The sequence below is a fragment of the Habropoda laboriosa genome, unplaced genomic scaffold (genome assembly GCF_001263275.1).
Source record: "Habropoda laboriosa isolate 0110345459 unplaced genomic scaffold, ASM126327v1 scaffold124, whole genome shotgun sequence".
NCBI classification, from domain to species: Eukaryota; Metazoa; Arthropoda; class Insecta; order Hymenoptera; family Apidae; genus Habropoda; species Habropoda laboriosa.
This window is the reverse complement of record NW_017100265.1, coordinates 1064545-1090755: the sequence shown is the minus strand read 5'-3', so window position 1 is coordinate 1090755 and position 26211 is coordinate 1064545. Positions and strand designations below refer to the sequence as shown.

General features: G+C 35.9%; 2 protein-coding genes across 2 annotated transcripts in view; one reads left to right on the top strand and one right to left on the bottom strand.

The window, feature by feature from the left end:
* Positions 1–22981, bottom strand: part of LOC108573163 — a 36181-nt gene extending 13200 nt beyond the window's left edge. The window contains exon 1 of the mRNA XM_017935550.1: positions 22923–22981. The gene's annotated coding sequence lies outside the window, so the exon portion shown is untranslated. The remainder of the gene's footprint in view (positions 1–22922) is intronic.
* Positions 22982–24683: 1702 nt separating this feature from the next.
* Positions 24684–26211, top strand: part of LOC108573142 (nuclear pore complex protein Nup85) — a 2636-nt gene continuing 1108 nt past the window's right edge. Inside the window, exons 1-4 of the mRNA XM_017935520.1 lie at positions 24684–24753; positions 24892–25315; positions 25404–25783; positions 25858–26177. Coding sequence (XP_017791009.1) covers positions 24724–24753; positions 24892–25315; positions 25404–25783; positions 25858–26177 — 1154 coding nt within the window. The 5' untranslated portion in view covers positions 24684–24723. The remainder of the gene's footprint in view (positions 24754–24891; positions 25316–25403; positions 25784–25857; positions 26178–26211) is intronic.

Below are 26211 nucleotides of genomic sequence, written 5' to 3'. Positions count from 1 at the left end.
CAGAGAAGAAGGAAATTAACGGCCGAGTCCCCCTGTGATGACCTTAATTCTCATGCGAAACGCCGACTCCCGAGGGTATTTCGACGAATCATCGGCCGCAACCGGATCGTTCATAAGCGACATTTTCCTTCCTACTCTCTTCTTTTTTTCTCTCTCTCTCTCTTCTGCCTTTTCCTTCTGCCCCACCTTTCTGTGCGTTAAATGGAAGTTAGCGTGGTCAGGAAGGAATGTATATACGCGTGGAATTAAGGTCGTTAGATTGGCTCACGTTCAATGGCGGTCAATACTTGTTGGACAGTCACCAGACGAAATAAATGAAACGTCGATGATGAGAGAAAAGTGGAGAAATTTTATGGTAAACAGCGATAGCGATATATGCTGATTGAAAATCTGTTTGACATTCTTTGGTTTAGACGGATCTGTCGTTCTGTCAGAGGTGCTTTTTAAAGGTGCTACGTAGAGCATTCAAAAATGAGTTGAAAAGCTATTTTAAAAAATTGCTTTGCATGCTTCGCGAGTGGCTTAATAGGTGGAAAAAGTTTGACGGTGTTATTCGTTGTGTATACTGAAAAAAAGAAATTCTGAACATTGCCGAAATTTTCGACGCGTTTACAAGAATCATCCCTCGAGTCTCGGGCCACGTGTGTCTGCATTTGTTAAATATGCGTTCAATATTGACAGAGTTAGATCTGAGTTAAGATAATAAAAATTTTAATAATCAATTTTCTAGACGAATTTGAGGAAAAATTTCAAGATGCTTTTTAAAGCTTTCCTTTTAAGAAGAGTTGAGTGATTGATTCGTGCACTAATCTCGTTTTGCATTCTTTTCTCTTTTTCTCTTTGCGTTAAATGCACGATTATTGTGGTGATTTATTGGTATACGTGGAAGTATCGGTGCTAAAGGCGTAAGAAGTTACATAAAATGGCAAATGGAGCTCGCGCACCAGAGAGTGCAGATAGAATGAGAAAAGAACCGATGCTTCTTTGAATGGAAGAGTTACTACTGGAGATAAAATTCTTGATCGAACTTTTATTACAGAGAAATGTTAAGTCTATCGCGGATTTTATGTGCCAATTGCGTATCGCTTAATGCAACGTCAACTTTTCTATTTCCGTCTCTTTCATCAAAATTTATTGTTTATTTACTGCGCTATAAATATTTATAAATATCGCGGCAAATAAACAGTAATATTTACAAGTATTTACTGACTCGTATTCAACAATGGTGGATGCAAGAGAATTACAAAAGACAAAGATGAATCTAATCTTTATCTCTTATTGTAACGAAACTTTTCTACTTCAAAGGAAATATGCATACCTTTGATCAATATTGTTAAATTCAATTAAATTCACGTTACTAGCGATTTTACAATCATTTGTCTATTATCCTTTAAACCGTTGATCTAATCTCGAACAGTAGCTATGTAATTAAGTTTTAATAATGAAAGAAAATCGTTAACAATGTACTATTCTCTCTCACAATACCTAACATTTCAATTATCCTCAAAGGAAGCAGCGAAATAAGTTTCACAATTATTCTACGAAGCCTTCGTTGCTCACTTCTCCAAATAACAATCAAGATTAACATCTCTAAACGACAACTCGATAGCAAAAGTACCAAACAGGTAACCTGCTTCTGGCTTGTTTGGTTCAGTGACACGATTGATCGGTCTAACATTTACCCCCTCATACTTTGTACAATTCCCAGAACGGGAAATCTGTTGCTTCTCCCGTGTTAATTGCACAAAACGTTCGATCTAATGACATCCAGAATTTCCAGTAAAAGTTGCAATAAAAATAATTAAACGCGACACTTTTCAGGTATTTTAGAGTGAGAAAAAAAAAGAAGAAATTTCTTTCGAATGCACGAAAATATTGCATCTTCCCACCTTTTCATAGGACACGCTTTTAAGTAACTCCTGTGTATTTTTTTTTTTAAATTAGAAGCCTCGAGACGGTGGTTTGATGGATGTAACCCATCCATCGCTTATGAAAGGCACCGGTGACAGGCTCGATTTATCACACGCTGATTCCACGATTTACTCCTCGTTCTTTGGCATTTTTATTATCTGCAATTTTCCACTTTCGTCGCGTTTCATCGTTTTCACCTAAATATTTCTCGATAACTGCCCCCGTGGACTTCTTCTTTGCCTGCTTAACTCACTTTTCTTTTTCTTTCTTTCACGAGACTCCAGATACTGCCACGTTTTTCTTACTCCGCTCTTCTCTCGCTAGTTCCACGTTATTTCTGTATCTTCTGGAGGAAATGCGCCATTGTATCGATTTATTAGCGTCGATAGAGGGTAATTAGGTTATTCGTTTTTAAACGATTTGCCATGCCTCGTTTGCCCGAGCAAAGAAACGACCAACTGTTAAAAAGGGACAATCGTTCAGTACGTCCTGTGTGCCAGAGGAATTTCAAGGCGACACTTGAACCTTGAAAATTTCGAGAAAAATTACAATACCCAGGATGTGACTGATAATAATCACAGGTTTTGATGAAACTTCGATATATTCGACACGAATTTCTTCGTATTGGCAATTTTTCACAGTGAAGGTGTGAAAATCACTCTCAGAACTGGAGATAATAAATACAGTCTGATATCTCGAAAAATATTAGACACAGAGAAATAGTGTAAATTGACGAATTTTCTATTTTTCAACAGGAAATTTGAAGATTAAAGGATAATAAATAATTTTGACCAAATATGATATTACCCTGATCTTTGAATTTTTTTCATCAATATCAACTGTTAGTAATTGCCAAATAATTAGCTGCTAATGAAGAAGAACGTTAATTAATTTCTTCTGCCTTGTATCTTACGTTCGTGAAAAATTCGTAGTTACGAGTACTAATTAGTAAAGTATCGTGTCTTCTGCTTTACAGAAACTTGAAAAAAGAAATCGTCATTGAATATGAACGAAGCTCGATGCAATTTCTCGCCTTTAAATTTCGCTTTCGTCACTCGAAATCACGTGAGCGATGTTTTCCAGCTCGTTTGCTCAAGTTTGCCCAAGTAACCCTTGACTTTACAGTCTTTTTGCGGGGGTTCAGAAGTACGACTTGAAAAAGTGGGCAACGGGAAAGGTAAAGCCACTAAAACCCAAGATTTACTAACAACCATCGGATCGATATATCCATCAGATAAATCTAAGAAATGTACAGCTATTTCGCAACCAGTGAAATACAGCCAATAAGATGGTACACCAAACACATCTTTCCAACTGAGCAACTTTTTACAAATGTCGAAGGAATATTTGTTAGAAAAACATTTTTACCTCCCTCTATTTTCATAGAAATTAAAAAAAAAAAAGATTCTCTTACAAAGATATCAACGTGATGATAATTGTTGAACGATTTTACAAATATCAGCCACTTCAAGTTTAACCATTTCACGTTTTAATCACGAATGTAGCTTGCTAACTGGTAATTTTAATCGAAAAGAATTTCATTTATTATTGAAATAAAATCTGACCGTAAAAATTGTACCGAAGCGATGGTGTGTACTCGTGAATTAATTACCACGCTAATGGAGAACAATTGAAGTGAACAAATACTGATTTTCGTGGGTTCTGCTCATGGAGCAATCATCTTCAAACAGAAACGTATCGGAGTCCGGAACGTTTCTCGCATGAATTCATCAGAAACACGAATGTATGACGATGCAAATATAAGAATAATTCATGAATTACTATCCCAGAATTGGGGGTTTATTTAAAACACCAAGCACGACAACGCAATGAAACTTACGCGCAATTGAATTAACCCTTTCTTGCGCCATGCTGTTTGCACTTTTCGGCACACTTTCGCCTTAATTTAGCCCTTAATTTTGCGCACTTCCATCTTAATTTAATAAAGTGATAATTTTCAAAATTTTTTAAAAATTTGCACCAGACAAATTCGTTCAGTTAATTAAAGATCGTACCATCCTTCCCCTTTCAATTTCAAAGATTACATTGCGATGTAATTACACGCTTACACGCTAAGAACGTTACACGTAATCCAAATCAGCAGGCTTACAATGAGAATATAAAGTAAATTCGACGAGAAAAAAAGGAAATGCAAGAGCTACGGCTGGATGAAAGGGAATTTCTTGCCTCTTTCCAAACACGGAGCCTAATTTTTTGAGGTCGAGGATCACTCGAGTGCGCTGAATTAACTCGTATTTTACATCCATCAAAGTAGACATAGCTTTGACTAAACCGATCTCTCTCTCTCTCTCTCTTGACCTCGTGATCCCTCTCTCGTTTAATTCATTAAGTATGGATCTCTGTTCGTTGAAGATTAAAACGCGGCTGGGAACATTCGATCACTTCGCCGCAGCTGGATGTGAAAATCGGAAATTTCAAATATCAGCGTATTCTTTGACGAACGATGCGAAGGGAAGAGGAATAAGATGAAATACCTACATTTCATTCTAACTGGATATAAATGAAAAATTCGCCGTTCCAATTAGTGAAAATCAAATCTGAAATCTACGGTACTCTTATTATTCCTACTGAAACATAGAAAAATGTGAAATACTTCGCGAAATATTCTCTGTAACATATTACACCTGAAACTTAATTCACTTGTATAAGGTAGCAATTTTTAAGTAAATTTTCCAGCGACTCGTTATGCACAGAATTTTTAATCATCTGTAATCAAGCATCAAGACTAAAGTATACGATAAAAGAAAATATTCGATCGATTCGATATTGTTGTAAGAAAAATTAGAAAAGATTGCAGGTAAATTTCTAATAAATTTTTTATCATCTGGAAACAAGTGGAAGATCGTCATTAGTCGACAGCGTTTCAATGGATTCTTGCATTGAACGCGGTTAAATATATCGTAACGCTATCATTTAATCTCTATTGTTCGCACCGCGGGCCTCGGTTGTCTCGATAATGTAATTAAAGATTAAACCGAAGTTACAGGATGGAGATTACCGACATCGTACCGCCGTGAAATCGGCTTTATGGCCAGAAAGTGAACCTATTCATCGACGGGCACGCCCGGAAATGAGCAGAGATCGCATAGCGTCGGAACGATTCAACGTGAGAGCTTTTGTTGCGTTGAATTCAGCCGAAGACACGAGCTAATTCTGGAACTGGCTTTTACTTTTTCATCTGGCTAAACTATCCGACCGTGTTTCTAGTACCATTTTGTAAGGGGAATAAGAACATCGTGGAGAAAATCTTCTCGATGAATCCGCGGTCTGTCTTTAATACCTGACTTACTTTCAGCATTTTTTAAACCAGTTATTGTCAAGTATATACGTACTGTACATGTTATATAGGTGTATGCAAAAGTTTCCATCGCTTGTAAATCGATGGCAGTAAAAGGCACTCTATGTTTCTTTTCCTATTGAAATTTTCGCTGTTCGTATTCATACCGAACGTATAATAGGTCATCCTATTAAGTTCGTGTCGAATTTGATAATTTTCATCGATATTTCTAACAAACACTTAAATTTGATGGAAAAAGAACGTAAGTGCTTTCTCGTTCCACAACTTTTTCCTATTTTCATTGGTGCACAAATTTATGGGATGACCTGATAATATTAAGAAGTACATACACTACCGGCCAAAAGTTCGGAATCACTGAGCATTGCAATTCACACAAAAATTTCCAGAAAAGTCAGCGACCTTGAGAATTTTTTTATCGTTCGAATTAATTGATATGAGATAAATTGAGACAAACTTCAAATCTATAAAAAATTAGCAGCAGATTTAATATTGACGAAAAGTGGGAGGTGATTCCAAACTTTTGGCCGGTAGTGTATATAGTACTAATATTAAATTATTAGCATTCTTATGACAACTAATTGTAAATGTAACAAAAAGTAAATACACATTCTGCAAAAAAGATACGATGAGAATTTTTGTGTAGGTGGAATATTTCACATTTCAGTTATTAATAAGAAATTGTTCTTTTTGAAATTTCACTTGTACGTAGGAAAATATTGTTACAGTAAAAAAAAAACATGATCGAAGAAACTGTAACTTCGTTTTAGTCAGAAATTCAACAACTTTATAGCGGAATTTCAGAATAAAATTCGGGGAAGTATCGAACATTCGATTGTTCGATTCCAGTTACGCTGGAATTCATATAATTATCATCTCTATGTAACTATTGTGGCACGAGAAAAATATTTTTGTACATAATTTAAATGGTTTCAAAGGGTGACTAATTTCTTTCTATTTTTCCAAAGGTCACTTATGTTTTCTCCACGTAAATGTTATATATTTCTCTCCACTGTACGCTGTAACTGATAATTTTCACTCCTTCACTGCGAACGATTACTGATCTAAAAAAGGATACGTGTCAAATATTTTCTTCAGCACTACCGTATACCAAAGTTTCACCAAAATCGGAGATTATCACTTCTGGTTTGTTCCCTTGTTTAGTATCCGTATGTCAATTCATACAAGAAAATAAATGGTTTACCGTTCTATATAACAGATCGCTACCTTGTAATCCCAAGTTGAGACGTATTATAGAGGCTCGTTGGCTTACGAAGTTTCAAGGTGTGACGTGGAAATTGCTCGCCTCACCTTTGACTGATTATGTCGCTTTAAACAAAGCGTGTTACCGCTCGCGGCTGCGATACATTGCCCCCTTCGAAGAAGCAGAAAATTACTCTGATAGAGTAATCCCCCGCTTTTCGTCCGGGTATACCCCATTGTGAAACATTTCAGCTAGAATTTCTGAACCCTTTGTACACGCTGCTTATCCCTGAACACGTCTCACGATGAATGGCTTCGTTTCCCCATCGCGAGGCTTTACGGACTAACGATATCCGTAATCTGTCGTCTGGTTTCGGTTTAATGGTTAATTAAATTAGCAACGTCGCCGAATTTTCTTCTGATTTGGATATATTAGTGTATATGTTCATATTTTGTTTCTTTAGTTTTTTACTTTATTAGCAATCGGAATAAATTTCTAATTTGCTGGCTTGGATACCGTTTTCAGCACGTCTTAAAGAGTGATGAGAACTCGTCCACTGAAGAGCCCTCCTTAACCCCTTAACCTATGATTTCCTTTCTGACTATGCATATACACTACCGGCCAAAAGTTTGGAATCACCTCCCAATTTTCATCAGCACTGAATCTGCTACTAATTTTTCGTAGACTTGATATTGATATTGTGGAGATAAATAGCAATTTATCTCATATCGATTGATTTAAATGACACAAAATTCGTTAAAAGATTCTTAAAGCTGCTGACTTATTTCTGGGAATTTTTGCAGTGTAAGTGTCAGCCATTTAATGTTTCAGTACTGTATCAGGTAACGAAGGCTAATCTGTTACAGATTAATTACATTTAGGAATCCTTAATTTTATTCTCTGTCATGAGTCTGACACGTTGTTGTAGGTTAAAGGGTTAACCATCAATTAGGTCTGCTGGCCATATATGTACATAATATGTTCATATTAGGTGAGTTTTTCAAGGGAAAATCGGAACAATTTCTTTCGTCTCCTTGAAATTTTCAATTTATCTTTTAACCCGTTGACGACTAGTGTCCTTTTTTGGTGACACTTTCATTTGATCTTTTCGTGATTCTTGTAAATAATGCGATACGAATTATAAGGTATGTAGGAAGTAATTTACAAAATTAGGTACTCTCAGGGGAAAGCAGTTCCAATTCATTGGTAGCTCTAAGTTCGTTTGTTCGTTACGCTGTTAAACATCAAACGAAAAAGGAAAAAATAATTTGAGCGTTAATGGGTTAACCCCTTAACATATGACAACCTGTCAGACTCGTGGCAGAGATTCCGATGAAAATGTGAGAAAAATAGTTGTATTAATAAGAAAAATTCATTGTGATCTTAAATTTCGTTTTAATTTCTAAGACTGGGGATTACTAAATGTAATTAATCTATAACAGATTACTTTTTGTTACTTGATACAGTACTAAAACAGTAAATGGCTGACACTTAAACGCATTGTCAGAAAAAAAATCATACGTTAAGGGGTTAATGTTTAAGTAGTTGGTTCAGATGTGTATTCTTTTATCGGTAACGTCTCTTTCGTACCTAATATTTTATTTGTTAAAGAAGAAAGTTGCAGTAGAGTTTGAAGGAAACGACAGATACAGACTTTTTCAACGTTGGTTACCAATATCTTATTAGATATGCAATGTAACATATCTTCGTTCGTACGAACTATCTTACTCTAACGAGAACTACTTGTGATAAGGAAATTTCATGATTAACGTATTTACATAATATAATTATTATGCATTAAAAACTTCTATCTCGTTTGATTCGAGCATCATGGGTATAAACTTTGATAAAAATGAAGGAAAGATGGAAAGATACAGGGAGACGTCTATCTTATCAATAATGCATAGTGCAACTTGTGAATAAATTACAAGCGTAATTTGAAATTTGTCGTTTCTTTGAACGGAACATTTGGTACTTTCAGATGTCGATCAACGTCGAACGCTAATTACAACTTTGTACAATGAAAAAATTAACATTATTGATTTTGATAAAAATATTTTTGTAATTTGTAATATTCTTAAACTTGATATACTATGTTACAAAACTACGATTAACTGTATTTTTTAATTAAATCCTACTAGACATTGCAATGTACCGAAATGAAAACGTTCACCAGCCAATTTTACGTTTTCTTCCAAGTGAATTATTATTCGTTATATAAACAATGATACTGAGATTTCATTGTTGGTTTACGTTAAGCGCTATTGTAATTACTACTGCGATGTAATATTAGCGCAATAACAGAATGCATGCACCTTAAAGACGAGTTAACATGTATGTATATTTAAATAAATGCATTTTTTAAATACGTTCACACGTTGAATATCATACTCTATTCCGCTTTGACTTTCTTTTCTCGCAGTTCAATTAGAAGATACATATTTTATCGACGCATTTAACATTTTCTAATTGACTGAATTCCTGGAGGATAATACATTTTCGAGGATAAAGAGAAAATAAAAGATTTGAGGTGGGTGAGGAACGTCGTTACACTGTTTTCACCTCAATTTATTAAAGTATAAGTGTATGGTCGGCGTACAATTGGTCCAGAAAATACAATCGTTCACTTTGTTAATTGTCCCGGCGGTAGCGGTTCGGCGGGTACGTTTCGATGGCTGGTAAAGGAACAAACTGTCCGGAGGTGTAGGCATACTGGGTTTTTATATTGTTAGGACAGGGAGACAGGGGTAGCGATAGGTAAAGATAGAAGTGGAGAAATTGGTGGAAACGGAAAATCCTCGTGCAAACCTGGATGCCACATGTGCACTTCTTAGGCTACTCGAGGACGAAGGCAAGTCTTAAACCCGGGGAGAGACAAAAGAACGGAAACTAAAATCTGAAGAAGTTGGAAACGAGAAAGTTCGCGTGGAAGAATAGAACGACGTTCGATAAGGGTTTGTTGACAACGACGTACCCGCCACAGATTAATTATATTTTCGAGGATGCAGAGAAAATTCAAACTTGTTTCCAATAAAAAATTAATCACAGCGTATTTTCCAGGATAAAGGGAAAATAAAGAATCATTTACCATAAAAGATTAATTATATTTTCGAGGATAGAGAGAAAATTAAAACTTATTTCCAATGAGAAGTTAATTATAGCGTATTGTCGAGGATACAGAGAAAATGAAAGGAAAAAAGAAGAAAGAAAGAAGTAGACATAATATACAACTGTTAATCTAATCTGTTATACAAATTGGGCAACGTAAACCTCGAGAAGAATTCGGATCTAATAAAAACGGAGAGAACAGCAAGAGTGACGGAAGGAACAGAGAATAATTTATCTCTGTATTGACGCTGAAGAAACAGTTTACGCGCACGGCTCAGCACGGCGCGGCGGAGCAATTTTATTTTCGCCTCGGAACTGTTTCTCGGTAGGCGAGGCGGCGAATCGCCAAATCATTCGTATCCCTGAACAAACAAATAATAAAGAGGGGAGAATCATGGCTAGCGTGTAAATATCGTGGAAATATATACGCAGCAAGCGTATATGTATTGAGAAATTCAACAGTATGGAAGAAAAGAAGAAACCAAAAAAAAAACGAAAAATTTTCATCGACGAAATATATTCTCCAAACATTTACACGGAAACGTGCGTGTAGTACACGCGTGTAATTAAAGCATGACAACTGTGTCCATCGAGAAAGATGGACTCTCTCCGCCGCGGCGGGAGAAAACGAATTTTCCGTGGAAAAAGTTTTCTCACTCGATACCGTCCGTCAAATTTTTATTAAGCCCGACGTGCAACAAGCGGCCTGCACAAACGCATCCACGTATTTTTTCTTTCTTTTTTTTTTTTTTCGTCGTCGTGCAAACGGGGCACACTGCCAAAAACCCTCTGTCCCTCTCGAACAGCCAGCTGAAATTAATAATTTCTTGGCAAGCCAGGTGCAATCGCGCGATAACAGTTCGCTGCATGTGACAAACATTGAAATACAAAAAGAGAAGGAAAAGGGGAGTGGGGGGAATGTCGCGTGTGGAAAAATTGCAAAAGATATTTCGAATGTTGCGTTTCTATTACGAAAAAAGTAACATTCGTTGTACGATAACAATCGTTTTTCCCAACGATATGTGTGTACACGAAGTATTTCCAGTTTAGGTTGTTCAATTGTGTAGAACTGTATCTGACCTGTGGAATAAAACTTGGAAGAATTTTGATAAAATAAACGAATGAAACATATATGGATTTAATTGTCGCGAATAAATTTATTTAACTTTCGATTAAGCACAGGTTTACATCTACTAACTCTTTACTCTTATTTTTTTTTTTCGTGATTATTCAGTAGTAGAATTCTTTATGATCGCGTGACCATTTTGAAATCCTTCCTAATATTTATTACTGAAATTAAAAGAAAAAACAGAAGAATATATTTTATCTCTTTCGAAACAGCCAGTTGACACACAAACGTACAATTTGTATTTCTTTTTATGCATAATTTTATTTTTCACGTGTTCTACTTGGTGTTTGATAAATTTCCATTTTATCTCTATACGTGTATCATAATTATCTCAGTTATTATTATTTCCAAATATATCTCGAAAATTTACATTCATCGTGCTAAAGGAATTTCAGAGAATTCGTCTTGCATACAACACGCATCTAACGTCGTAAATAAACCTTTAATATACCTATCTCTACTACTAAATATAGATGTATTCCTGGATACGTTCCCATCTAGTAGTAACTCAAAAACTACAAAAACTATCGAACTTAATACGTTTACGATCCATCGATCTATATGTAGATCAGGATAGTTCTAACAGCAACATCCATCATGCTAAAGTATTTCAATTAAAAAGTGTCATTTAAGGGTAGCACTACCTGAAGGATATATTTGGGAATTGCTTCTGCAGGTATCTACTAAATGAAAAGTTTCAAACTTTTCCAGAGGATATAAATGTAACTTTCAGCTATTTTTCGCCAACTTCTGAAAAGTAAAAATGTTACTAAATGTCACAGTATTGGACTATTTTTAACAGTTTTCGAGGGCAATTTTCATCCCTTCAATGTGAACGAATATTTGTTTTCAGAACTTCCATACACTCTCGATTATCACTTCCGGATGTTCCCTCGTAAGCTCGAATTTTCGACATTGACGAGAATTTCAGTAAATCCGATTCTGAGAAAGCATATTCGTAAAATTTAATTATACACACGTTAGATATTCATTCACACCTATTGGAAATAGTCTTTAATAGTTTTCGAGATAACAGACCGAACATGTTTACTACCCCCGTCTTCGAGGGCGATTTTCACTCACTCACTGTGGACGATTAATAAAAAAATGCGTGTCGAATATTTTTTTGAGAACTACAGTATGCCAGAGTTTGATCAAAATCGGTGATTATCACTTCGGGATGTTCCCTTGTCGACAATCCTCAGGAAATACTGAAAGTATTCTCCTACGAGACTTAATGTTCCATAATAAAATCGAAAATCCCGTAATACACAGCTCCCTAAAAAAAATTGCAATACCTGGAAATTGGGGTTGCGGAAATCTGGAAATCACCTATGTTCCTGGCGCTACTCTGAGGAAAAAACGAGAAATAGGAGTTTCCTATTTATTTCCATTATCTTCCATTTCCATTTATTCCGGAGACTTTTTCCAACCAAACTTTAACCATTTTTCCCATTCAATACTCCAAACAACATGCGTAAATTTCAGATCTGTGCGATTTCATTTTCAAAGTATTGCAATCTTTCCTTTGCAAAATTCCAAATTGCAAAATTTCTCCGAATAATCGTCGCTGATAACCATGTACATAGGTACGAGCAGTTGACGCGTCGCTAAAGCTCAATTAAAAAGAGAAAAAGGAGAAGATAAGAGTGAACAAAGTCGAAGCAAAGTGTCATCCAAGAGTGTGCCCCGTCTGGTGAACAACCCTCGACCTCCCCAATCGCGTTCGACCATCGAAGCTTCAGCCTGTAGCGTGAAAATTGGGTCTACAGGGCGCAACAAGCGTCGCGTCGTGCAAAGCCATCGATTCGACTTGCTGCTGGCACGGCCGAGGCATATTCACACGAGGCTTCTCGTAAACTATCAAACGACCGGCTCTGATGAGAACAGAAGAGTGAACACAGCCGGCGGAGAAGGAAGAAACTTTCGAGCCATTGTCGCGTGCGTCCTAGAGGAACGGATAGGCTCGGCCAAGACAAAGGTAGCTGAAAACTGTTGCTTCAACCCTCGCTGGAAGATCGTCGGGAGAACGACGTGCCCGGCCAAACAACCGAGCAAGATCCGTTTGCTTATTTCTTCCAATCGTTTCTTCACACTTGTCCATCTGAGTATTTGTACGAAAAAGATTGGTCGAAATTAGTTGACTCGTTTTAGCAGAGCCAAAAATCCACTTAGAAATGAGGAAACGTAATTAGTTGATATGATTTCACGTGAAAACTCACGGGAGAATAAGAAAATTGATTTATTTTATTACGAAATTTTCTGATTGAAACTCTCAATTTTGAGTTACACATGTACACAAGGAAGACAATAATTTAAAGTAGTGGCTAAAAGTAATAGAATTATACTGTACTAAGGGTATTCTAGTCTAGAGTGTCATTTGTTAGGCTCTCTTAGAGATTCTTTTTTATAAAAAAAAAACAGTGTTGTAAATAAGAAAAACAAAAAATATTATAGAAATGTTGGGTTGCAGACAGATTTTGCTCGAGGCAAAATTAAAAACAATAAGAATTATATTCTAATAACAATAGAAAAAACAAACAAATAAAAATCCTTTGTATACGGTCCCCTTCTGCTGCCCAAATTCTGTCGTCGCAAAAATAGCCGTTATGCAGCAGTATGCAATACATTTCTGTATCGTGAAAAACGGATAAACTGAACTACCTGAGAATAACCATGAATAAAAATCGATTAAGAATACACTTCTTTGTGACAACATTTCAATCTTGCTTAAGAAAGCTAAACTACGGACAATTTGAAAGCTTTTCTTCGGGAAAGCAAAGTCTGATAGTACTACTTGTAACATGTCACCCTTCGTTCCAATTGAACTTTAATGTCTTCAGAATGAATTATTGCACGGGTATTTTCCGTCTTTACTACTTTCCTCGATATATACACTTGTTGTTTCTCCATTTGCCATTCCGTGTATCCTGAAACCTTTACCAACCGAACAATTAATCATTCACCTTAGCTTCTTCTATCTGTTCATCTTGCGCCTTTATTAATGTATCGAAAGTCCTTTTTCAGTTAATAACCTCTCCGCTTTTTGCAAATATTCGAATCATTTTTCACACTGTACACAGGTGTTTCATCGAGCCTTCAGAAAAGTGCATTCTAAAATGACGACAAACTATAGGTCCATCTCCACGAGACGTGATTTAAATTATTGAAAGAGAAATAACACACCTGAGATTTGAAAAAGTCGAATTTTTCTTTTGTTTGCTTAAATTTGATAGTCTATACTTTTAAAAATATAATCTAAGTAGTTTTAACGAGAAACTTCGATGGTTTTATGCCATTAGAACCGATTTAACCCTTTCACTGCTGTTGGCGCCTATATGCATTTTCAAGGTTTCCTCGCGCTGTCCTTGGCGCCTATAGGCGTTTCGAATATATTCTCGCGCTGCGTCCTTGACGCCTTCTGACACGCGTTCACCTTAATTTAATCCCTAATTCTTATCCTGTGCGCACTTTCACCTTCATTTAATGAAAGAAGTTGAAAAACGATATATTTTAAATTTTATAAATTTAAAAAAGGCGCCAAAACGAAGGATTTTCAAAATCACTCGTCCGCCACGCGCATTTGTATCGAAAATCTGCCGCAGCGAAAGGGTCAGTAAAGGGTTAACGAATCACTAAGAAAGAAACGAACATCGTCGTGACACTTTGCAAAATCGACGTTGCTTTCGCTGAGATATACCATGCTTAGAACCCTCCGGTCGATTTCAGCCCATCCGATGAACAACTCAGCCGAGACTCGCCAATATACCCCCGATTTCATTTCTCGGTAACGTGTAACGACACGCCGGTTGTAAAACACGGTAGGCTCCTAAAAAAGGAATCGAAACTGTGCAAAGTGATCTCTCACCCGGTGCGGTGTACAAAGAGTTCCGTTTTTAGCGCGAGAACAACAAACGACCGGTGTGTTTTCCAGGTGTTTTTCAATCAAATTCCCCAACCTTCTGACGTTCACTTTTGCTCCGCGTTTCGTAACGCTTTAGAAGTTCGTCGCACGAACTTTCGTCCATGAACGATATTCCCCACTCTGCTATTATGCAAATCCTGATCGCTGCTTATTTTTCGTTATTTTCAGGCTGGCGATCCGCCAATCCTTTCTGCCCGCCATTGTACCTCTTGAAAGACAGATGCATACGTTTCGATTCGCATTAACGGTCTCGAGTGTACGATGTTTTGTGTGCTTGTTGCTGTCGCTGTTGTTACCACGTATCGACGCATGTGGAAAAAATAATCGAATAAGATAGAAATGCTTTCGAAAAAAGCATAAATTCAACGTTCCTCTAACACTTGATGTTTTCGTTTACAGAGTTAAAAAAAAGAAAGAGAAAACTGTCGATCAGTAGATAAACCTTCTTTGGAAGATTTAGAAACCTATAAAATGCATTATCTACCCTCGTTTTTTTTTATCGAAATTTTAAAACGTTCCAGGATCTATTATTTGTCTGAAAGATTATTGTAATTTCATTTCCGTACGTTTCACTGAGTCTACGTTAATACAGAAAAATGTTTGAATTGTTATTTCCCAGATGAACTGAACGTGAACAAAGTGAAAACCCGCGAGAGGCTCTCCTTAATTATGTATGTTTAGTGATAAGAAAAAATTCAATCGTTCGAAACTTTTACGAGAATAAATCGACGTAATATGTTTTTATTTATTTTACATCGGTGAGAATTGAAATAGCGATACTGAAATGAAAAATATTCTTTCTAATTCTGATCACGTTGATATTTTCATCTGCACTGAGTTGTCATTTGTAGATAAGCACGCTACTCGTATTCTGAGACTCTTGAACTCCTTTCTTCCAACGTTTGATGCAACGGAATTTATGCTTAAAGGAATAAAAAGTTGAATGCATCGTTAATACGCCCACAATTTACTTTATAAGTCGCAAGAGGTGTTCGAAGGAATATCATTTTTCAGAGATAATTGGTAATTCTACTTGTTTAATACTTGGTTATTCGTTGATTCGCAAATCCGCCTACGTCTCTAACGAACGAAGGGTAAGTTTTTAATTGCAAACATAATCTCCGCACAATTTCTGTTTGCAAATAGTAATTTTGTTCGATTATTTAAACTCGATCAAAAATAGAAAGATGTTTAAACAGCATTTAAAATTCGATTCAACGTCGAATGTTATGGAAAACATTTTTCCCAACAGAAACTGAAGTTCAAAGCGTGTTGAAAAAAAAGAAGACGCCATATTAGAATGAATAATAAAGCCTGAAGACAAAAGCTACGCTGACGTGTTCATATATGATTTACCCAGATCACTGAAAATTATATATCAGCAAGATGTGAAAACAGTAATTTAATATTGCACTATTTGCAGTTGAGAAAACTTACGAAACAATGTTTTATTCCACTAAATCATTATTTAGTAATTCCATTCGTTTTTTTTTAATAGATTCAAACTGAGTAGCTTAAAATTACACGAACAGTTTATGCTTGCTGAATATGAAAGCTTCAGAATATGAAAATTAACCGTGAAACATTTCTGTCGGTATCTCTAAAAGACCGTTTGTATAAAATAATACCAGAGCTATACTAAACTAATTTTAATCGTACTCTAATTTTCACCTACGAAAATATTCAAAATACCTGCGAATAAAGATATAAAAACTTTAGACATTTTTCAATGAATTATTCTCGAAAAAGTATCAATTCAAATATTCCACCCTATTTAGCACGTGCAAACAGCTTTCTTTGCATATTTCACTCGTTTCCATCTATAGACGTGACATCACCGGTAGAACTTAATTAAGGCGATTGAACAAACTTTTAGACATCTGTTAATACACCTGTATGATTAGGACACGCCAGTGGATCATGCGTGTTTCCACGGTTCGTGTAATTTCATCCCTATGAAAATTCGTTTCGTGTACAGAGCGTTGAATGTGGGTCATGTGAATAACCTTTCGGATTGGCAGCAATCGTCGTGGTCCTTCAAAATCGATTGCACTTCTATTAAGAACAGATGAGCGTGAGTTTGAAACCGAGCATCTTGTAATACGCGTAATGCACGCTGAAATACGCGGTTAGCAAGGGTCTCAGGGCTCTGGATTCGACGACAAATTTGTAAATTTGCCGAAAGCTTCTTTATTTAAATTCGTGTGAAATTTTATCGTTTAAATCGATATTTCAGAAAAAAAAAAAGGTGTGAACGCTTTCTGGTTGCACAACTTTTTCCTATTTTTCTTTCGCCAAGACCGTTTACGCCGTTGCTACAGAATTTCTATCGATTTTCATTAAAATATTTCTCGCTTTCGGCACGAACTTATGGGGTGACCTGATAGAATAAATCACAGCGTTATCGAATACACGATGGAGCTACAAAATCGTGCAGGAAATGTGGAATAAAATATATTCGTGGCGAAAGTAGCGCTCGTAACAGCCAACTGTGCCATTTAAAACGCGTGTCGAGAAATTTAAATGGGTAATTACACCGATGGTAATTAATTATCAAAGGATGAAGTATAACTGAAGCTTTTGCACTCCTTATCAACGATCCTTCTTCACGCAAAAACTTCACAGCTATTAATATTAACAACTGTTAACCTTCTAAAGGAAATCAACTGTTATTCGAACATTTATTTTAAAACCTGTTAATATCGAACCACCGATTGTATTGAATTGCGTGTTTAACTTGAATAAATTCCAAGATAACTTCCCTACGAGAGAGAAATACAAGCCACCTAAAAATAAACTGTTCAAATACCCTAACGTGAACAGAATAAGTAACTTGAGCAACGTGTACAGTATTTTATCAATCAGAATGATCAATTTTTCTATTACATTTAAAGCGTGCGTGTGTTTGAAAAAAGAAATCTCACGAGAGAAACAGAGGAATGTGTATTACTTTATTCGAAACGTAAACTTATTGCAAATATATCGTTTGATATAGCATAAGGATGTTCGATAATTTTGTGCACCTAGTCAAGTTGATATAATAAAATTATTAATACAAAATCAATATGATAACTGTCTCGTTGGATAAAATTTTTTTGTTTCTATCAAATTTTTTTCAAAGCTGTATAAAATTAAAATCGGTACAAATAACGCTAAAATTCTTCCTAATTTATTAGAAGCAATTCGTAAAATAGAACAAGCAAATAAAAAAATATCATTCCAGTTTGTCATTGAGAATTGAACGACTGAACTTTACACACACACGCAGACACTTTACAATCGATACCAAGGATCGCTTCGCCAACGAAACCAGCCACTTTATGCGCGTTCCGAAGTTTTTCCGCCGGTGAACCGCACGATTTCTCCGCACTTCTCAGCCTACGATAGTTTTCTTCTTGTTCTTTCAGACAAAATTAAATGTTCCCCTATCGTACAAAAGTGTCGCCGTTTTCTCTGTTCTCGAGGAAACCACTTGCTCCGATTACGCGGGAAATTTGAACCCTTTGCATTTCACGCGACGTACTCTGATGAAAAAAACTGTACTTAACCCTTTGCTGAGTCGAGTGGCGACTGAGAAGCGAGATTAAATAATCAATCAAGACCCTCTTAGAGTTGATATTTTCCTGATCTATCAGACCTCCGTAAATTGTTCACCAATTATCAACACTAGAATTACCAGCCGAGTCAAAATGGCCCCCATTAGCGACTTTCCAAAAGTGAATTTTTATGTAAATAAACCGTAAACCGGAAAATTCGATTCGTATCGGTACAAATAGAAGCATACATGCAAAATGAATAAATTCGGAAAGTTACAAACGGTAATACTTATCAGTATCGAACATTCACGATTTTTCGAAAGATGCTCAATGGGTCACCTTAACCCGGTCGGTAATTCTAATGTTAAAGGTGGTAAGGAGTGAAACAATTTCAAAGAAACAACCTCGAGAATACGTTAAACATTGAAATAAAACAGCACACCTTATTTCTACGTTAGTTTGAAAAAATCTCAAAGATCCGATTTGCAACTTTTCCTACAGCAAACAAGACCTTCGCGAGTGCAAAGGGTTAAAGCTCTGTAGATCGAGCCGACTGTAGATACATATATTCTCGACATTCTTGAGACCGTTTCTTTTTTTTCTTCTGATCGCCGGATTCGTCGTGTTCCATTCATCGATGCGATACATTTCACGAAAGGAGAACACGCGTACACCAGGATCCACGGTTAACGAAGGACACATCGTGAAATGAAACGCGGCGCCGTGCGCCATGGCTAAAAGCCACCAGGAGATACAACATCGGAGAAAGGGTTGGTCGTAACGCTAATAATGTGTATCGAACACTTGACTTCCGACACCGCGGAACCTCTTTCGTTTTACACGCGCAATCGTCAATTATCCCACTTACTCGACCAAGATTTCATCAACTCTCCCGTGAAAGGTTTCTGACTTGGAGGTTGTTACGTTCGGTGTATAGTCGATGGAAGCGATATGAGGCGAGCTCGTAAAATCGGTCAAGCGTGAAATGTATGTACAAGTAATCTGAGCACCGAAACACCAATTCGAGGAAGAAGCTCGAGCCTTGCTTCAGGGCCGTTCGATGTCGACGAACAATTGCTTCTTCCATTACGGTGTATATTTGAAAAACTTCCCTGCGCCTTAACCCTTTAACCCTTCGTGACAGTTTATCCCGCGTGAGACTCGGGCAGAGGGTCAAATATCTAACTGTTTAAACTCAAAAGAGACTCTTAGGAAGAAAGTTAGATAGGGACGAGATATTATTGTCACAACTATGACGTATCACACACAGCATAACTGTTAAAAAGATACGCGTAAAATCTGAATTTTTTTCACCGTAATTCGTAATTTTATTAGACTGTCAAAGGGTTAACGCTCGTGACCGTATCTCACACGTGCACAACTCTGATCCTTCGAAAAGTGCAATTTTGTTTAATTATTTTCTTTCACTTTTTCTTTTTGCGCTGTCCTCTCTATTCCATTGCAAACATCTATTGCAAGTCTATTTCTATACGCCTAGGAAATAATGAAAAAAAAGAAAGGAAAATTGATCTTATTTGGCAGATCGAGTTGAGAAAAAATGTGAGCGTTAAGGGGTTAATCGTTGAAAGCTGCAGGCTCAAGGTTAGCAATACGGAAATTACTATTGGAAAAGTGGCGATGGAGGCTTAACGATGCGAAATGAAATTTACGCCGTATCGAGAGACCGATTTGATTATTCAAAGGATAATTGTGTCACTATATTAATTTTCGTTTTGCTAAATTACATATAAATTTCAATCGTCCGCAAAGTGTTCATACCGCCGCTTTAATTCATCGACTGTGGTGTATAGTCGATGGAAAAAATATAGCGAGATCGTGAAATCGGTCAGGCGTCAAAGTTAACACGTTCGAGTATATCGACAGAAATCTGAGAAAATAAGGACCTTAAACCAGAGGCTGCATGAAGCATGCCTTAGCTCTTTGATTCGATCCTATTCGAAAGATGAAAAATGTATGCCGCATTCGATCCAGGGCGTTACTGCATCAGTCGGTGCCGCCTACTTAATGCTTTAATTTACGACCCCGCTGTATTTCTTCCATCGACTATACTTCAGGAGAAGAACATCTCTCGAATGCAGAGATTTTCGTGAAATTAATTTTGAAGGCTCGATAATAATAACTATCGAGTAACACGATTGAAAAGTGATTTAGGTGCATCGAATACCATAACTCGAACGTTCTAAATATCGATCATACTCGAAGATTAACACTGAATATCGAGCACTAAGATTCAAAGGTTGTTGATATCGTACATTACGATTTAGGGTTGTAAATATCGTTGCCTTAACTTTTATTCGGTCGTAATCGAAAAATAAAAAATGCCACATTCGACCCTGAATTCATCTGTGCCGCTAGTTAATGCTCCAATTTACGACCTCTCTATATTTCTTCCGCTTAAAGCCCCCAATTCCCATAGGCACCTACAGGTGTCATATTTTATTTAGCCTGTCACATAAACAAATTAAGTATTTATAGGATCTAATGCACCGTACTGAACAATTTAGTATCTATTTGAGTATTTTCATTAATAAAACAGCCAATAGGAACTCTAACCCGATCCGTTTTTCAATTATTGTTAAACAGCTGTTCCTTCACGTGTTTCGCGTTACTTCGTTAATTTTCAATGAAACGTAAGTATAAATTATATTTCGAATTTACACCGTTATACAGGGTGGGCCGGTTTTGCATCGTAAAACAGTTTTTTATAATAATTTAGTTATGTCAATAATTTCATAGTTAACAGTTAAGTTGATAATTTGGTAGAACGTTTTACGATGCAAAACAGGCCGCTTACTTATCTTCTGTAGCAATGGTGATACGAGAAAATTTTTATACGTAATTTAAATGGTTTAAAATTTTCTTTATAAAAGTTTGTAGATCGAGAAAAAAATAAAGTGCCATCGACATTTTCAAAATGAAAAAGCACAGAAAATTAGTGAAAGATTTTTCTTATTTTCACTGTAACTTGACACTAGTTATCGACCGAAGCTAATTGTTTACGTTCACGTGTCCAGAGATCCTTCACCCGCTCCTTATCTTTGACCCTAAGAAGGATCGAAGGTATAAAAGGTGTCGGAAATGAAAAGAAGGATACACGCGTGATCTCGATGAAAAACAATTTGCATTTCCCAGTTTGCAACATGGTTCTATTAAACAACGACAAATAATGAAAAGCTCGTTTTATCTTAGGAGGAGCACATTTCAAATGGTTCAATTATTAATCCCGCCCCTCTACGTCGCAATACTTATCTCATTTATATACGACGTATATGTGTATATATATAATTTTTTTTTTTTTTCAAAACACTGCATACTTGTGAGGCTTTTGCGTAAATTATTATCGAGATATCAGCTTTCAAGTTTGACATGTCGTCGACATTAGCGTTACCCGACGTGCACCACGAGGAGGTTACTCGGTCGGACAATGTTTTGGAAACATTGGAAAACTACTCTCGATAATAATTTACGCAAAAATACCAAGTACGCAGTGTTTCAAAGACGTTTCGATGTCAGATATAAGAATGCACAATCAAAAATATACGTTCCCGTTTAAAAACTTAAACGTCACCTTTACAGGGCACTTCAAGGTCATTGCAAGGTTAAAAAAAAATAGCGGAATAATATGTCGCTCTCTATAACCTACAACTTTTGTCTGAAATATTTTTTTATATCATTCGTAGTTTTCGAGATAGTTCCGTGTTCTGAGATAAACTGGACATACTGTACCTATACCGCATTTTATATCTTCTAGAAAAACCGTTTTCTGTCTTGAAATGAGCTAATCTCATTTATTCAAATGCGAAAATATTATGTTTATTTTTGAAAAAGAAAGTGATTTTTGATGAACTTGCATTTTCTATAAATCATCGGTTCCTTGAAAAATGTCACAGTACACGAACCTACAATTTTATTTGACTAGTCCAATTTTGTAGAGTGTATTGACAGACATTGTCTGCCTATGCTCTATACACTTCTTTACACACTCGTTCTTGCGTATTCGAAATCTACAAACATAACCTGTTGCGAGAACGCAAGGTACGATATACCAATGTCATACACAAACCCGAGCTACAAACAAATTCGACTTAAATCGACTAACAGAAGAAAAAGAACAGTTTCGCTTTATTGTAATCTATCGCAGTTTCGCGTTAAAAAATCTAACTTTTTATTTGATAAAATGACTTATCTACGGACAAGTAATTTTAAGTAAATAAACGTTCTTCGTAACATTAGCAATTAATTTTTGTGAAAGAATATGGTCTGGTAAATATATACCTGTCAAGGGATTGTGAATTGAAAAATGTGAAAAATTCGTTGAACCTCGGGATAATTAAGTTTGTATTTCCAGTGGTAAACGAAAGGCCAAAGGGAGGGCAACGACGTACTGCGTCGTAAATACATAACCATAACGCAGTCGGGCAAAATTTTGCGTATATACCGACCGTCACTACCAACATGACTTTCAAAAAGTCACAAAAATTCGATTCACGTTATTGACTATTTATACTTCTCTTAATAAGAAATACGAAAAGCCAGTACGAAATTACATAATCGACGGAAGAATTAATTTAACCCTTTTCCAAAATTCGACGAACTTACGTGCGTATACATGATACAACGGAGAATTTTTATCAACGGAACAAAGAAAGAGAGTCGGAGAAGCCGGTAGCGAGGAACGAAAGCGATGCTGACTCAATATTTCCCAGAGGTTGACTTCATCCAGAGAACGAATGACATGGAAAAAGATGGAAAAAACATACTTGTCCACGTACCTGATTATTCTCGAGCTTCAGATTTCCGTGAAGAATAATTCTGTGAACCGCACTGACGCTTCACGCCATGGAGCTCCTGTACAAGATGCCTCACTCGCGAACCGCGTCACGGGAAGCGGGATTTACCTCTTACTCCCTTTCGGTCTAAGCCAATTTTCCAAACAATCGGCCCCACAACTAGATCGTTACATTTTCGCGGGCGAAACGGCCCTGTCTAGCCTTCCTGGATGCAGCGTCTCTGCTGTCTATGGGATTAATACGTGCTGACCCGGTCGGACGCGAACGAGACCGCTCTTTCTTCTTTCCTTATTCTCTGTCTCTCTTTCTCGCTTCGACGAAACGCGCACGCTCCAGCACGAAAGCTCGCCGACAAGTAAAAGCTCGACCGCGAACAAACGACAGACCCAAGACGCGTCTTTCGAAAGCACGGCGCAAGCCCAGACTGTTCGTGCGAAATCCGACCCCCATGCTCGTGTTAGGGGTCGTCTCTTCTCGGCTACGTTCGGCCACCAATGGTGAACCCGACCTGCCAAGCGTTTCGCGTGAGTGGGGCTGACTTATACTTTGTTCTGGTTTACACATCAGCGTAACGAGGAAGGAAGGCTGTTAGAGAAAGGTGAACGTTACTTGTACTTTTATTTACATAGTTTGTCCCTTATCGCTTCTTTTTGGCGCTCTTTACAAGAATACAATTTCGATGCGTTTATAGTTCAACCACTTTGCGAATTTATTTTCAGCGATGTTGTATTCGTTTGGATCTGTAAGTGGAAAATATAATTGTGAATAAAATAAATATAATGATTATTCTATATACGAGTATTAAAGTTTATTTATATTTAATGTTCCTGTGATGAATACCAGGTTAATTTGATCCCTTTGAAATCTGATAATAATGACACTTTTACTGATTAATTGAAAAAAACGTATGCAAGTGAACTTGAATGTTTCAATTGATAACGACAAAGGAACTAACAAGCTTCTGAATGAAGTTTCTATAAAATAAAACAATTTTGGAACAAATGTCTTTTAAAATACAATAAGCTAAAAAACACTTGATATTTAGAAATTTAAAATATTTAAGGAGGTTATTAGAATTTTAGAGTCAAAAGTGTTTCAAGATGAACCATATTTTGTTAAAAGATACTAATAGCATAAGATAAATTATAAAGTACTTGTACGAAGAATTCGTTGCTTACGGATTCCGCTTTGATTTACTTTAATTTCGGTATATTTCATTTATCTAATTGAAAATTAATCAAAATATCAGAGAAATACTTCTTTTCAATCTGTGATACATAATACATATTTTATACTTTCTGATAATCATTATAAAATATGTCAGTAAGTACGCCATCACCTTCATGATTGATAACTTTTTTGTGTGACACATTTTCCTTTAGTGCAAGAACGCAATTCGGTCTATTTTGTATAGCAAATTAATTTAAGGTGAGTAATAAAATTAATCAAGAATATTATGCATACCTCGCGAACAAAATTGCAAGCATAATTTGTACATGCTCTAAAAATTTTAAATCGCTTCAAAATGTCCGTATTTGCAAATGTACGTTTCGATGAAACATTCCTTTCTACGCTATCGATAACACATATCGAGTATCGATATGTACGTTAACAGATACAATATATCGACTGTCTTACAATCGAATGTAGCTATCGATAGTCGGCAGCACTGTGCGTTTAATTTATAGAAAAACAAATTTATTACGAAAGTAATAATAGTGTGAATGTTATTACAAAATAAAACATACTTTAAGCAACTATTCTTTTTATTGTATTATCAACTATGGCCGAAGCTGATAGTCCTCCAACTGTAGTAAGCAATAAAACTTTAATACTTAACCTACATTTTTTTCATTTAATGTAATTAATATTAATCTACACTTATAAGATATATCATTTAACCTATTTTTAATATTGCAACAGTTTAATTATATTTTTTAATGGTTTACAGGATATTCCAAATATTTCTAAAAATGCATGTATTGCTGGAAGTTGGTTAAATAGTAATAAAATCAGTATTTATGTTGAAAGATTAAAGAAACAAAGTAATGTGAAGTATGACCCAACAGTACATGTTCTAAGACCAGAAGTAATTTTATTTTCACCACAACTACGAAAATTAGTAAATGAAAGCAATGGTGTCTTTTTATCCATTCAAAAGATAAAGTCATCCTCTGGAGATGTTAGACCTGAACTTTTAAAACATAGTAAACAATATAGATCAATTTTGAGAGCATGTATAGAAAGTTTGCAAGATATATGTGGAAAATCTTTGTCAGATAAAAAAGAATCCTTAGAAAATTTTCTCACCATTTTTTATCAAATAGAATGTGTATGGCATTTAACTGAAATTCTATATGTGGATGTAGTGCCAGGTAAATTATTTTGTCATAATTGTGCATTAAATAATATAAAATAAAGAAAAAAATATTGAAAGACTAATATATGATATTTTAAATGTAGGTGATGTAGTTTTACCACAGTTGTTAGAATGGATTAAATTTCATTTTCCATCTAGAGAACTCATGGCACTTAAAATATTAGCTCAAAAGACAATTGGTGCAGATTTGGAACATACAAATTATTGGGAAGCTGTAATAGGCTGTGCATTACATGGAAAATTAGATTTAGTAAGGGCTTTATTAATATTACATAGTAAAGCAGATCACCCTGCTTTTGTAATGGCAGAAAATGTTCTTAAAACAATGCCTGTGTACAATGTATATGGTGGTTATTCTGTAAATGAATTTACTATGCGCTGGAAACATTGGCAGTTAGATCTATGTTCAAATGTAAATAATAATGCTTTTATCATTGATACCAACTTGGAAATGATTATGAAGGTATTTATAATAGTGTGTATATGTAAGCAGACTACAATAATTTTATTTAAGTTACTAAAAAGCATTTAATGCAGTTAATTTCAGGAAAGCAAGACATATTATGGCAATTTTCACAATACACAGATGCTTGGTATGAACTGTTAGCAGCAAAATTATTTTACACCTCTCCATGTTGTAAACAACCTGAACTTTCACATCATGCAAACAGCATGTCCAAAAGATGGCAAGCTAATAGACCTTCTGATAATGCTATACGTGCCTTAATGGAAAATAATTTACACCATGTTATTAAAGAAATACAATACATGGGTGAAAATGGTTGGTTTGCTGCTCATCTGGTAGATTTATTATATACTTGTGGAAAACTTAAAATATTGGATAAAGATCAGCTAGAGTAAGTAACTTTATAATTTATGGTATATAAAAAT